This window comes from Carcharhinus amblyrhynchos, chromosome 6, assembly GCF_965287045.1.
Source record: "Carcharhinus amblyrhynchos chromosome 6, sCarAmb.v2.hapA, whole genome shotgun sequence".
Classification (NCBI taxonomy): domain Eukaryota; kingdom Metazoa; phylum Chordata; class Chondrichthyes; order Carcharhiniformes; family Carcharhinidae; genus Carcharhinus; species Carcharhinus amblyrhynchos.
In genome coordinates this window covers 119,643,458-119,659,703 of record NC_137329.1, presented here as the reverse complement: position 1 = coordinate 119,659,703, position 16,246 = coordinate 119,643,458, and the positions used below count along the sequence as shown (strand labels likewise).

At 48.9% G+C, this 16,246-nt stretch overlaps 1 protein-coding gene across 1 annotated transcript in view; it reads left to right on the top strand.

Annotated features, from left to right (window-relative positions):
- The window catches only part of stab2 (stabilin 2), a 154,382-nt gene that overhangs the window by 98,422 nt on the left and 39,714 nt on the right, over positions 1–16,246 (top strand). The window contains exons 49-52 of the mRNA XM_080191506.1: positions 5,104–5,244; positions 11,000–11,059; positions 12,811–12,987; positions 15,566–15,655. Coding sequence (XP_080047632.1) covers positions 5,104–5,244; positions 11,000–11,059; positions 12,811–12,987; positions 15,566–15,655 — 468 coding nt within the window. The remainder of the gene's footprint in view (positions 1–5,103; positions 5,245–10,999; positions 11,060–12,810; positions 12,988–15,565; positions 15,656–16,246) is intronic.

The following is a 16,246-nucleotide window of genomic DNA, read 5'->3' as shown; positions in this document are numbered from 1 at the left end:
ACTCGGGGGAGAAAGGGTAACTCGGGGGGGGGAAAGGGTAACTCGGGGGAAAGGGGTAACTCGGGGGAAAGGGTAACTCGGGGGAAAGGGTAACTCGGGGGAAAGGGTAACTCGGGGGAGAAAGGGTAACTCGGGGGGGGGAAAGGGTAACTCGGGGGAAAGGGGTAACTCGGGGGAAAGGGTAACTCGGGGGAAAGGGTAACTCGGGGTAAAGGGTAACTCAGGGGAAAGGGTAACTCGGGGGAAAGGGGTAACTCGGGGGAAAGGGGTAACTCAGGGGGGAAAGGGTAACTCGGGGGGAAAGGGTAACTCGGGGGAAAGGGGTAACTCGGGGGAAAGGGGTAACTCGGGGGGGAAAGGGTAACTCGGGGGAAAGGGTAACTCAGGGGGAAAGGGTAACTCGGGGGAAAGGGTAACTCGGGGGGAAAGGGTAACTCGGGGGGGAAAGGGTAACTCGGGGGGGAAAGGGTAACTCGGGGGGGAAAGGGGTAACTCGGGGGGAAAGGGGTAACTCGGGGGGAAAGGGTAACTCGGGGGGAAAGGGTAACTCGGGGGGAAAGGGGTAACTCGGGGGGGAAAGGGTAACTCGGGGGGAAAGGGTAACTCGGGGGGGAAAGGGTAACTCGGGGGGAAAGGGTAACTCGGGGGGAAAGGGGTAACTCGGGGGGAAAGGGTAACTCGGGGGGAAAGGGTAACTCGGGGGGAAAGGGGTAACTCGGGGGGGAAAGGGTAACTCGGGGGGGAAAGGGGTAACTCGGGGGGAAAGGGGTAACTCGGGGGGAAAGGGTAACTCGGGGGGAAAGGGGTAACTCGGGGGGAAAGGGTAACTCGGGGGGAAAGGGTAACTCGGGGGGAAAGGGGTAACTCGGGGGGGAAAGGGTAACTCGGGGGAAAGGGTAACTCGGGGGAAAGGGTAACTCGGGGGGGAAAGGGTAACTCGGGGGGAAAGGGGTAACTCGGGGGAAAGGGTAACTCGGGGGGGAAAGGGTAACTCGGGGGAAAGGGTAACTCGGGGGGGAAAGGGTAACTCGGGGGGAAAGGGTAACTCGGGGGGAAAGGGGTAACTCGGGGGGAAAGGGGTAACTCGGGGGGAAAGGGGTAACTCGGGGGGAAAGGGTAACTCGGGGGGAAAGGGGTAACTCGGGGGGAAAGGGTAACTCGGGGGGAAAGGGGTAACTCGGGGGGAAAGGGGTAACTCGGGGGGAAAGGGGTAACTCGGGGGGAAAGGGGTAACTCGGGGGGAAAGGGTAACTCGGGGGGAAAGGGGTAACTCGGGGGGAAAGGGTAACTCGGGGGGAAAGGGGTAACTCGGGGGGAAAGGGTAACTCGGGGGGAAAGGGGTAACTCGGGGGGAAAGGGTAACTCGGGGGGAAAGGGGTAACTCGGGGGGGGGGAAAGGGTAACTCGGGGGGAAAGGGTAACTCGGGGGAAAGGGGTAACTCGGGGGGGAAAGGGTAACTCGGGGGGAAAGGGTAACTCGGGGGGAAAGGGTAACTCGGGGGGAAAGGGGTAACTCGGGGGGAAAGGGTAACTCGGGGGGAAAGGGTAACTCGGGGGGAAAGGGTAACTCGGGGGGAAAGGGTAACTCGGGGGGAAAGGGTAACTCGGGGGGAAAGGGGTAACTCGGGGGGAAAGGGTAACTCGGGGGGAAAGGGTAACTCGGGGGGAAAGGGGTAACTCGGGGGGGAAAGGGTAACTCGGGGGAAAGGGTAACTCGGGGGGGAAAGGGTAACTCGGGGGGAAAGGGGTAACTCGGGGGAAAGGGTAACTCGGGGGGGAAAGGGTAACTCGGGGGAAAGGGTAACTCGGGGGGGAAAGGGTAACTCGGGGGAAAGGGTAACTCGGGGGGAAAGGGGTAACTCGGGGGGAAAGGGGTAACTCGGGGGGAAAGGGTAACTCGGGGGGAATGTGATACATTTGTTTTAAAAGGTTCTCCACCACAGAATTGATCCACACAAAGGAGCATTAAACTAACAAAGTGGCCAGCCTGTCGAGGTGTTACTAAACTCAAAACGATTGTCACGTTGCAGTAGCTGCAGATCCTCACACGGGGCCAGGTGTTAGACTTCGGAGCCTTCCTTTGATTTGATCTGATTTGATTTATTGTCACGTGTATTAATACACAGTGAAAAGTATTGTTTCTTGCGCGCGATACAGGCAAAGCGTACTGTTCATATAAGGAAAGGAGAGGGTGCAGAATGTAGTGTTACAGTCATAGCTAGGATGTAAAGAAAGATCAACTTAATGCGAGGTAAGTCCATTCAAAAGTCTGATGGCAGCAGGGAAGAAGCTGTTCTTGAGTCGGTTGGTACGTGACCTCAGACTTTTGTATCTTTTTCCCAACAGAGGAAAGTGGAAGAGAGAATGTCCGGGGTGTGTGGGGTCCTTAATTATGCTGGCTGCTTTGTGAGGCAGTGGGAAGTGTAGACAGAGTCAATGGATGGGAGGCTGGTTTGCGTGATGGATTGGGCTACATTCACAACCTTTTGTAGTTCCTTGCGATCTTGGGCAGAGCAGGAGCCCAGACCAAGCTGTGATACAACCAGACAGTGGGAGCACGCAAAAACAGAATGGGGAGAGTGTATCTCATCCCCAGTTCCAGCCAGCCTGCTGGGCCAATGCCCCTGACTGTGCTGGCCACCACTTACCCCTTCCACTAACTGCCCCGGGACAAACTGACTGACCATTCACCCAGTGTTGTTCACAAAGCAGCAGTGAGTGCGCTCGGAAACTGACCCATTGACTGGGGACACTTTATCAGAAAGTGAAAGGCGCTTTAAATACTTTCTTTTTATTCGTTCCCTCTTTCACTGCAGCACGAGTTAGTCACTGCCTTGAGGAATGCTGGAGGAATTTGGTTCACATTTGCATTTATATTGGAACAACAGCAAGTGTGTAATTGTGCGTGTAAATACATTGACTATGCATATTGTTCACACTGTAGCACATGAAAGATTAGTACAGCGTTTGCAGGTAGTTTAGTGACCCCCTCTTACGTCCCAGTTTAGTCATTAATCGGTGTAATGTCATGGAGGGCACATGTCCAATTTCTGGCCAGTGAGACTTTCCGTTCCCTTCCGTCCCAATAACATTTTGGTTTTAAAATTCCACGTCCCGGATCCAGGCCCGAGCCCCACTCCCTACGGCTGCAACCTCACCGATCTCTCAGAACTCTGAGCCCCGGAGCAGCACGGTGGTTAGCACTGCTGCCTCACAGCGCCAAGGGCCTGGGTTCGATTCCCGGCTCGGGTCACTATCTGTGTGGAGTTTGCACCTTCTCCCTGCGCCTGCGTGGGTTTCCTCCGGGTGCTCCGGTTTCTTCCCACAGTCTGAAAGACGTGCAGGTTAGGCACACTGGCCATGCTAAATTCTCCCTCAATGCACCCGAACAGGAGTGTGGCTACTAGAGGATTTTCACAGTAACTTCACTGCAGTGTTAATGTAAGCCTACTTGTGACACTCAACTTTAAAAAACTTCTCCAACTCTGGTCCTTCACAGAACCCCTGTTTCCTCGTCCTGTCGGCGGGTGCTGTGCCTTCAGCTTTCTGGGCCCTAAGCTGTCCCCTAAAGTCTTCTGCTTCTCCACACTTGTAAGGCACTGCTTAAAATCTCCCTCTTTAGCCGAGCTTTAGGTCATCGGTCCCCGTATCCCCTTTGCTTCAGTGTCAGGGTTTATCCCGTGAAGCACCTTGAGATGTTTATTATGCCAACAGCACCACATAAATGCAAAGCGTGTTGTTGCTATGGGGAAGATTTGGCCTTCACTACCTGGGGAGTCATTAGCCAGAGTGAATTGCCCTAAACCTGGATGGATTTAAAACCAGGCAGGGGTGTAAACAGTGACAGGCACTCATTCATCCCACTCGCTAATGACTGAGGTGAAAATCTACTAGTGCCATTGATGAGGGCTTTTTATTATATTCTATCATTTGGGCATCGCTGGCTGGCCAGCAATAATTACCCATCATTAATTGCCCTTGAGAAGGTGGCGGTGAGCTGACTTCTTGGATCGCTGCAGTCCATGGGGTGTAGGAACGTTACTGGGAAGGGAATTCCAGGATTTGGACTCAGTGGCAGTGCAGAAAAGGGAAAATATATTTCCAAGTCAGGATGATGAGTGATTCGGAGCGGAACCTCCAGGTGGCGATATTCCCAGGTTTCTGCTGCCCTGGTCCTTCTAGATAACAGGGGCGGCACGGTAGCACAGTGGTTAGCACTGCTGCTTCACAGCTCCAGGGTCCTGGGTTCGATTCCCGGCTCGGGTCACTGCCTGTGTGGAGTTTGCACATTCTCCTCGTGTCTGCGTGGGTTTCCTCCGGGTGCTCCGGTTTCCTCCCACAGTCTAAAGATGTGCAGGTTAGGCTGATTGGCCATGTAAAGAAATTGCCCCTTAGTTTTCAGGGATGCGTAAGTTAGAGGGATTAGTAGGTATAATATGTCGGGATATGGGGGTAGGGCCTGGGTGGGATTGTGTTTGGTGCAGACTCGATGGGCCGAAGGGCCTCTTTCTGCACTGTAGGGTTCTATGATCTATGAACAGTGATCGTGGGTTTGGAAGGTGCTGTCTAAGGAGCTGCTGTCAGTCTTCGGAAGCAGAAATCCCTTCACTAAGATCCCTTTATTTACAATTCCAACCGCAGTACACAGAGTGCTCGCAGTCAGCAGTCTACCTTCGGGAGTGCCAGAGGAACTGACACTCTCGGTTAAATACAGGGAAAAGACTCCTTGATTGATTGGTCCATCAACTGGCTCCTTCATCAGAGAGTTCATATTCCAATAGGCCTCATTACAGGAGCCTCGGTAAGTTCCTGCAGTGTATCTTGCAGATGGAACACACCACGGTTGGTCATTGATGGGGGAGGGGGAGGTAGTGAATATTTGTGGATGGGGTGCCAATTAATTGGGGCTGGTTTCTTTTCCGGGTGGCGTTGAGCTCCCAGAGTGTTGTTGGAGCTGCACTTGAAGCAAGCCACTCGGTCACATTCAAGCTCACCATTCAGGCAAGTGGAGAGTGTCCCGTCATAACGTGAGTTATTTTTGAAAAGTATCCCGTATCGTTTTTCATGATGTTTAACGTAAGAGCCATGCCTTTTGATTGACAGAATGTCCTGTACCTGAACAACAAAGCCAGGATAATAAACAGCAACATTATCAATGCCAATGGTGTGGTCCATTTCATAGACCAACTACTGTCACCTCGGGAGATGCAGCGTATTCCAAAGGACATGCTGGGCTACAAATACGTAAGGCTTGCAGTTTCCAGACTCAACCGAAAGCTAAATTTTCACGTGAATTTCAAAAACTGGCACGCACGCACACACACACACACACACACACACACACACACACACACACACACACACACACACACACACACACACACACACACACAAAGAACAAGTGTCGGCAATGTTTGTCTATCACACAGAATGAGCAGGTGTATTTGAGAGAATTAACCCACGATCTTTCGGGTTTTTTGCCCATTTCTAGAAAGCTTTGGTGGGATTTAAATAATCATCATAGGCTGGACATGAAATATTTTGTAACCACGCGATGTACCGAGCTCCTGAAAATAGACAAAAGCGAATTACTGCGGATGCAGGAACCTGAAACCAAAAGGGAAGACACTGGAAAATCTCAGCAGGTCTGGCGACATCTGTAAGGAGAGAAGAGAGCTGATGTTTCGAGTCCAGACGACCCTTTGTCAGTGCAGTGTACACATATCTTTGACAAAGGGTCACCTAGACTCAAAACGTCAGCTCTTTTCTCTTCTTACAATCAGATCTGCTGAGATTTTCCAGCATTTTTTCTTTTGGTTCTTGAAAATGGACATTGGACTTTCAGTAACTTCAGATGAATGAAAAATAATAGATCCTCATTTTTAAAAATTCTTTGATGGGACCTGGGTGTTAAGGTATTTGTTGTCCATCCCTAATTGTCCTTCAATGGCCACCTCAGAGGGCACTTAAGAGTCAACCACATCGCTGAGCCTCTGGAGTCACATGTAGGCTGGAAATCCAAGATTTACTTAAGAGCCAACCACATCGCTGTGCCTCTAGAGTCACATGTAGGCTGGAAATCCAAGATTTACTTAAGAGCCAACCACATCGCTGTGCCTCTAGAGTCACAGATGCTGGAAATCCAAAACAAAAACAGAAAATGCTACAAATATTTAGCAGATCTTCCCAGCAAAGCATAGTTAGCATCTTGAATCAGATATGACTCTTCTTCAGAGTTCATCCATAAAGCATTCATTACCCTGTGACCCGGATTACTAGTCCAATCTTATTGGGGCGGCACTGCTGCCTCACTGTAAGAAGTCTCACAATACCAGGTTAGAGTCCAACCAGTTTATTTGATAGTAAACCCACAAACTTGTGAGTTCACTGTCAAATAAACTGGTTGGACTCTAACCTGGTGTTGTGAGACTTTTTACAGTGTTTACCCCAGCCCAACCCCAGCCGGCATCTCCACATCATGACTACCATCGACGCCTCACAGCGCCAGGGGATCCGGGTTTTGTTTCTGACTTGGGTCCATGTTTGTGTGGAGTCTGCACATTCTCCCCGTGTCTGTGTGGGTTTCCTCCGGGTGCTCTGGTTTCCTCCCACAGTCCGAAAGACGTGCTGGTTAAGGTGCATGGGTGTTAAATTCTCCCTCAGTGTACCCGAACAGGCACCAGATTGTGGCGACTAGGGGAAGTTCACAGTAACTTCATTGCAGCGTTAATGTAAGCCTTACTTGTGATGAATAAATAAACTTTACATTACTACAATGCCATCATTGTATTAGCAATAGTGACTGACTACAGAATTTTAGCCTAGGCATCACTTTCTGGGGTTAACAAAAGAGCGCTTGATACATTTGTGTTACCAATTCCAGTTTTAACCCACTTAATTGAAGTAGATGAACAGCTCTGTTCAAGTAACACCAGGCGGAATCGTAAGACTGTTCAGACCGGTGGGATTCTCCAGTCCCGCGGCAGTGGATGGAGATTTGGCTGAGCACTAAATTCTCCATCCTCGCTTGCAGGGCGTGTACAGCCGGTAAAATCATGTCCCCTGTATAAATGTGTTAATCAGAAATGATTCTAACATGGAAGCAGTCATACATAAACATTTCAATTTGTAACAAATCATAATTCATCTCTTTGGAATGTTTAACATAGAACACTACAGCACAAACAGGCCCTTCGGCCCACAAGTTGCACCGATCATATCCCTACCTACCAGGCCATAGAACTATCTATAACTCTCAATCCCATTAAATCCCACGTACTCATCCAGAAGTCTCTTAAAAGGCCCCAGCGAGTTCGCCTCTACCACCACCGACGGCAGCCGATTCCACTCACTCACCACCCTCTGAGTGAAAAACTTACCCCTGACATCTCCCCTGTACCTGGTCCCCAGCACCATAAACCTGTGTCCTCTCGTAGCGACCATTTCAGCCCTGGGGAAATAGCCTCCGAGAATCCACCCTATCTATTCCTCTCAACATCTTAAACCTCTATCAGGTCGCCTCTCAATCTTCGTCTCTCCAGGGAGAAGAGACCTAGCTCCCTCAACCTATCTTCATAAGGCATGCCTCCCAATCCAGGCAACATCTTTGTAAATCTCCTCTGCACCCTCTCAATAGCTTCCACATCCTTCCCGTAGTGTTTAATTCTTGGGGCATGGGCGTTGCTGGCAAGACCAGTGTTTATCGTCCATCTCTAGTTTGCCTTGAGAAGGTGGTGGTGAGCTACCCCTGTGAACGGCTGCAGTCCCTGTGGTGTTGTTACACCTGTCAGGAAGTTAGGGAAGGAACTCCAGGATTTTGACCCGGTGACGATGAGGGGATGGCACTGTATGTGAAAGCCAGGGTGGTGTGTGACTTGGAGGCATTGCCATATTTCTGCTCCTTCTAGATGTTGCAGGTTGTGGGTTTGGATAGACTGATTTTTTAACATATAACCAGCCAGCGTGGAACAGAAATGACGGTTTGTGATATCCAAATATAAACATTTACATATATTTCTAAATTTGCACGTAATTATAGAGCATCGAGTCATTATGAAGCAAGGAAGACAATCCCCTTTGTGTCCGCACAGCAACATGGGCAGTGAAACTGAAAAATATTCCCAATTTAGCAGGGGCTGAGACACAAACACACACACACATACATACACACAAACACACACAAACACGCACACACACACGCACAAACGGATACACACACAAACACGCACACACACGCACAAACGGATACACACACATACACACACACAAACACGCACACACACGCACAAACGGATACACACACATACACACACACACACACACAGATACGCACACACACACACACACAGATACACACACACACACACACACACAGACACACACACACGTACAAACGGATACACACACACACACACCCACACACACACGCACAAATGGATACACACACCCACATGCACAAACGGATACACACACATACACACAAACACACACACACATACACACAGATACACACACACACAGATACACACACACACACATCCACAAACAGATACACACACATACACACAAACACGCATGCACACACATATACACAAACATGCACACACACACAGATACACACACACACAGATACACACACACACAGATACACACACACACACATCCACAAACAGATACACACACATACACACAAACACGCATGCACACGCATATACACAAACATGCACACACACACAGATACACACACCCACACACACACGCACAAACAGATACACATACATACACACAAACACACACACACATACACACAGATACACACTCACATACACCCACAAACAGATACACACACATACACACAAAGACGCACGCACACACATATACACAAACATGCACACACACACAGATACACACACCCACACACACACGCACAAACAGATACACATACATACACACAAACACACACACACATACACACAGATACACACTCACATACACCCACAAACAGATACACACACATACACACAAAGACGCACGCACACACACCCACACACACCCACAAACAGATACACACACATACACACAGATACACACACACACAGACACATAGACACACGCACACACACACATATGCAGACACACACAAACACACACACATAAATACTCACTCACACACATGCTCACTCACTCACTCACTCACTCACTCACTCACTCACTCACTCACTCACTCACACACACACACACTCACTCACACTCACTCATGTACACACATGGGTGCACACATAGACACATTCAAACACATACAGATGCACGCACACATTGACACACACGCATTCAGTTGCACACACACTCACTCACACATATATATGGACACACACACACTCAAAGACACTCACAGACAGACACATGGACATAAACACACATACGTGTGCACACACATATGCATGCACAAAAACATGAGCATGTACGCAAATACACACAAATTCATAAGTGTGCATACATATAAACACACACACACACCCACACACACAGAAACATGCCTACAGACACACAATATAAATATACTTTTAATAGTCCACAGTCCTGTGTTCTGACATTATAAGAACATAAGAACATAAGAAATAGGAGCAGGAGTAGGCCATCTAGCCCTTCGAGCCTGCCCCGCCATTCAATAAGATCATGGCTGATCTGTCGTGGCTCAGTTCCACTTTCCCGCCCTCTCCCCATAACCCTTAATCCCCTCTCTTATCAAGAACCCATCAACCCGCTTCTTAAAAATATTTAGCGAGGCAGCCTCCACCACTTCAACGGGCAGAGAATTCCAGAGATTCACCACCCTTTGAGTGAAGAAGTTCCTCCTCAACTCCGTTCTAAACCGCCTCCCCTTTATCTTGAGGCTGTGCCCCCTAGTCCTACTGTCTTTTTTGAGCGGGAAGAGTCTCTCCACCTCTATCCTATCCATCCCATTCATCATCTTATACGTCTCAATGAGATCTCCCCTCATTCTTCTAAACTCTAACGAGTACAAGCCCAGTTTATTCAGCCTCTCCTCATAGCTCAATCCCCTCAACTCCGGTATCAGCCTAGTAAACCTCCTCTGCACTCCCTCCAGGGCCAAAATATCCTTGCGCAGGTGCGGCGCCCAAAACTGCACACAGTACTCCAGCTGCGGCCTCACCAATGCCCTATACAGCTGCAGCAAGACCTCCCTACTTTTATATTCAATCCCCCTCGCTATGAAGGCCAGCATCCCATTCGCCTTCCTGACCACCTGCTGCACCTGCAAGCTGGGTTTTTGCGACTCATGCACAAGGACCCCGAGGTCCCTCTGCACCGTCGCCTGCTGCAGTTTTTCACCACGTAAGTAATAGTCCTTCCTACCATTCTTCCTACCAAAGTGGACCACCTCACACTTGCCAACATTAAATTCCATTTGCCATTTCCTGGCCCATTCGCCCAGCCTATCTAGATCCTTCTGCAGACTCTCCACACCCTCCGCACAATTTGCCTTTCCCCCAATCTTGGTGTCATCAGCAAATTTCGACACCCTGCACTCGGTTCCCTCCTCCAGATCATCTATATAAATGGTAAATAGCTGAGGCCCCAGCACCGACCCCTGGGGCACCCCACTAGTCACCAACCGCCAATCCGAATAGCACCCATTGACCCCCACTCTCTGCCTCCTATTTGACAACCAATCCTCTACCCACGCTAACACCCTACCCCCAACTCCATGTCCCCTGACCTTCTGCAATAACCTCTTGTGAGGTACCTTGTCAAACGCCTTCTGAAAATCCAGAAAGACCACATCCACCGGCTCTCCTCTATCCACCGCCCTAGACACATCCTCATAGAACTCCAGTAAATTATGGACACACTCACATGAAACACTGCCCCAATCCTGCAGTTCAGATACAGATTTGAAACATTACTATAAGGTTCAGTTTCTGACGTTACAAGATTTACTATTCAAAATACTCATCAAACCTTCTCTTCTCTTCAGCTGAATTTTACGACAGTGGCAGCGCAGAATGGATATTCCCTCTTTAGTGGCCTGTTAGAGGTAAGCAACGTGGCTGGAAAAGCACAGGGCGGGATTTTCCAGCCCCTCCTGAATATATAGGTCGGGACAGACGAATTGTAAATTTTTTTATCATTCTATCGTGGGTAGGCCTTTCAAAGATCTAGCACGCATGCATGATGGGCTGAATGGCATCTCTTGTGCTGTGTGTTTCCCTGATTCTATGATGCTAGGTGCAGTTTGATGGTGGAACCAGCAGTGAAGGTATCTAACTCCAAACCTGGAGCACTTGACTGTCCGATGAACAGCCCATTGATTAGACAACTCCAGCCCACTAATGTCAACGGAATAAAATGTGGGTGGGTCCTGTAAGAACTGGACACCGCCACCCAGTGATGCAATTAACCCAGCGACGCACTTGATGATCAAAGAACAGCATTTTAATTCTAATACCCAAATCTATTTCAATTAATAGAACTTCCAGCACAAAAACTGCCCAAATGCTCTATGCTGCTGTTTCTTATTTTTTATTCCGTCAGGGGAATGGGTGGCACAGTGGTTAGCACTGCTACCTAACAGTGCCAGGGACCCGGGTTCAATTCCGGCCTCGGGTCACTGTCTGTGTGGAGTCTGCACATTCTCCCCGTGTCTGCATGGGTTTCCTCCAGGTGCTCCAGTTTCCTCCAAAGATGTGCAGATTAGGTGGGGGGATTGGCCATCTTAAATTGCCCCTTAGTGTCAGGGGGACTAGCTAGGGTAAATGCATGGGATTATGGGGATAGTGTCTGAGTGGGCTTGTGGCTGGTGCAGACCCGATGGGCCAAATGGCCTCCTCCTGCACTGTAGGGATTCTATGTGGGCTTCGTTGGCTAGGTCAGCATTTACTGCCCATCCCTAATTGCCCTTGAACTAAGTGGTGCGCTTGGCCACTTCAGAGGGCATTTGAGAGTTTCAAATACTGTGGGTCTGGCCAGGCTGGGTGAGGAAGGCAGATTTCCTTCCTTAAAGGGCATTAATGAACCAGATGGGTTTTTACAACAATCGACAATGGTTTCATGGTCATCATTAGACTTTTAATTCTAATGAATTCAAATTTCCCCAGCTACCCTGGTGGGATTCGAACCCGGGGCCCCATAGCTCTCTGGATTGCTAGTCCAGTGATATTATCACTGTATCATTGCTTCCTCTCCACTGCTCGACACAAGCCTCTCCCACCCTCCTTCATAGAATCGTAGAAAGCACGGCACGGAGACAGGCCCTTCGGCCCAAACTGGTCCATGCTGACCAAAATGCCCACCTAAGCTAATCCCATTTGCCTGCACTTGGCCCATATCCCTCTAAACCTTTCCTATCCATGTATCCGTCAAATGCCTTTTAAATATTGTCAGTGTCCCTGCCTCAATCACTTCCTCTGGCAGCCCATTCCACAGGTGTACCACCCTCTGTGTAAAGAAGTTGATCCTCAGGTTCTCATTCATTCTTTCCCCTCTAGTTTTCGATTCCCCACCCGTCACTCTATCTCACCCAATCTGCATAACTTTGTGTTCCTTTGTCTAATGCATTTGTCTAACTTTCCCTGAAATGCATCTAAACCGTTCACCTCAACTATTCCCTGTGTTAGCAAATTCCACAGCCTAATCGCAACCTGGGCAAGGAAGTTCCTCCTGAATTAATGGTCTTGTAGATTGAGTACAATGGTGGCCATGAGTTGTTTGGTAACGATCCGTGTTATTATTACAGTTTTACGCCTCTTGGCTGTAATTAATCAGTGAAGTTGATTTCTTTCCTCCTAGGAGACCAATGTACTGAACATGATTAATGATCCACTCCACAAACCAGTCACCCTCTTCTTACCAAAGGACAGCGTCATGGAATCTTTACCCAAAACTCAAAAGAACTTCCTCTACAATAAGGACAACCAAAAAATTCTGATTGAGTACCTTAAGTTTCATATCGTCAGGGATGCCAAGGTAACCTCTCCATCTCGAGACAGAATTCAAACACTGGGAAATTTGATCGACATTAAGTACGTACTTCCTTTCGGAAAAGGGCGGCACAGTGGTTAGCACTGCTGCCTCATAGCTCCAGGGATCCAGATCCTTCTTTATCTCCTAAAAACCACATTGCAAGTCAGAGCCAATTTTCCCATTGGAACAATGGTATAAATAAGAGCATACGAACTAGGAGCAAGAGTAGGCCATCTGACCCCTCGAGCCTGCTCCGCCATTCAATAAGATCATGGCTGATCTTTTCGTGGACTCAGCTCCACTTACCCACCTGCTCACCATAACCCTTAATTCCTTTACTGTTCAAAAATTTACCTATCCTTGCCTTAAAGACATTCAATGAGGTAGCCTCAACTGCTTTACTGGGCAGGGAATTCCACAGATGCACAGTGGCACTGTGGTTAGCACTGCTGCCTCACAGCTCTAGGAACCCACTCGTTAGAGTTTAGAAGAATGAGGGGAGATCTCATTGAGACGTATAAGATGATGAATGGGATGGATAGGATAGAGGTGGAAAGACTCTTCCCGCTCAAAAAAGACAGTAGGACTAGGGGGCACAGCCTCAAGATAAAGGGGGGGCGGTTCAGAACGGAGTTGAGGAGGAACTTCTTCACTCAAAGGGTGGTGAATCTCTGGAATTCTCTGCCCGTTGAAGTGGTGGAGGCTGCCTCGCTAAATATTTTTAAGAAGCGGGTTGATGGGTTTTTGATAAGAGAGGGGATTAAGGGTTATGGGGAGAGGGCGGGAAAGTGGAACTGAGCCACGACAGATCAGCCATGATCTTATTGAATGGCGGGGCAGGCTCGAAGGGCCAGATGGCCTACTCCTGCTCCTATTTCTTATGTTCTTATGTTCTTATTCCGGCCTCAGGTCACTGTCTGTGTGGAGTTTGCACATTCTCCCCATGTCTGAGTGGGTTTCCTCCGGGTGCCCCGGTTTCCTCCCACAGTCCAAAGATGCGCGGGTTAGGTTGATTGGCCGTGCCAAGTTGACCCTAGTGTCAGGGGATTAGCAGGGTTAATATGTGGGGTTGTGGGGATAGAGCTTGGGTGGGATTGTGGTTGGAAATCAAACTCCGGATCAAGCAACCTAGTGAATCTCCTCTGCACCCCATCTAGTTCTGGTATATCCTTTCTCAAGTAAGGAGACCAAAACTGTACACTGTACACCTGGTGTGGACTCACCAACAAATGGGGGATTGGTCCCTGAACTAAAGCCTGCAATCAGCGCCTGGCGATATTAACTGTACTCAGTTCTTACCCTGCCAAGTTGCTGAGGCAACTGTCGATGTCTGCACACCTCAGCACAAATTCCCCGCTCAGTGTTGGGGGATATAATTAAGTTGTTTGATCACTGTCAGTTACCTGTTTAACCTTGAACTTCTGTGAGTCTGAGTGCACACGGAATACAACATAAGCTGATCAATGCATTCAAAATGTGACCATTGTGCCAAAAAGGATTTAACAGAATAAAACACTTGTTTCCAACCTAATGAAGATGGTTCGCCCTGTCCAGTCGCACAGTTGGGCGTCGCAGAATGTCAATGTGTATTTATGAATGAGCTGGTGTGTTGTAAAGTCAAAAATGACACTGCAAAGCCAGCTAGAGTGTCAATTTCTAAACACTGCCATTCATTGTAATTTGAATGTTGTAAAGTCAAGGATTGCCCATCGTGGTAATGTGAGGTGGGACCCCAGAGATTTGTAACATATTGATGGTTGAACAGGCCAGAGGGGCTAAATGGCCTTTGCCTGTTTCTGAAATCTCTACAGCACAGAAAGAGGCAATTCGGCCCATCAGGCCTGCACCAACTACAATCCCACACTATCCCCATAACCCCACATATTTACCCTGCTAATATCACCAAAACTAAGGTCAATTTTGCACGGCCAATCAACCTAACCCGCACATCTTTGGACTGGAGGCAGAAACTGGAGCACCCGGAGGAAACCCACACAGGTATGGGGAAAATGTGCAGACTCCACACAGACAGTGACCCGAGGTTGGAATTGAACCCGAGACCCTGGCACAGTGAGGCAGCAGTGCTAACCACTCTGCCGCCGTGCTGCCCCAAAAGCCTGCAAAGCCTGTTACTGGGGCAACACCGGTGCTCGGTCCTTGTTACAAATGTTGCACTCTATGTACCCTGTGTGCCTCTGCATTTTAACCGTCCAAGCACTGAACACAAAACCGAGCTTTTAAAAGGACCACGTTTCACAAGCTGGATTTCACAGCACAGTCACCCGAGGCCAGAATTGAACCCAGATGCCTGGCGCTGCGAGGCAGCGGTGCTAACCACTGTGCTACCATGCCGTCCATCTCTGAGCTGAATGTCCAGATGTTGAATCGGGTAAATTCAAGTACGTGTTCTATCTGGTGAGAAGTTTCAACTTGAACAATCTGTAAAATTGAGCAAGTGAGCTGTTTTTCTCATGATTTGGGCATTGTTGGCAAGGCTGGCATTTAATGCCTGTCCCTGGTTGTCCTGGAGACGATGGTTCAGAGTTGCGTAAATATTCACTGCGTGTTATTGTGTCTCCAGGTCCTGGCAGCTGCCCTTCCCAAAGAGGACTCGCTGAAAACCCTGCAAGGTTCAGACGTCCGGGTGACCTGCGCTCGGCGGAGAAATAAGGTGAGTTTGAGAAATCCCCTCTGAATGAGCTGTAACTCTTTCAGAAGTAATTGCAATTAATCTCTGAGTCAAGATAGAAGGTGATGTTTGTGACCTCACATTTTCAGCATTGAATCCCATGGGTGGAACAAGATTGGAGAGGCGATGGGCTAGTGATATTGACACTGGGCTAGTAACTCAGAGGCCCAAGCTTAGGTTTTGGGGATGTAGGAATCGTAGAATGCCTACAGTGCAGAAGGAGGCCATTCAGCCCATCGAGCCTGCACCGACAACAATCCCACCCAAGCCCTATCCCCACAACCCCACATATTTACCCTGCTAGTCCCCCGGCTTCCCCTTAACACTAAGGAACAATTTACAAGGAATAAAGAACAGTACAGTGCAGGAATAGGCCTTCAGCCTGCTCTAATCATGTTTACCCATCTAAACCAACCACTTATATCCTTCTGTTCCCCATCTGTTCCATCTGCCAATCCAGATAAGTCGTAAGACTACCATATCTGCCTCAACCACCTCACTTGCCAGTGCTTTCCATTCCCCCACCATTCTCTGTGTAAAAAACTTCCCCTGCACACCTCCACTAAATCGTTC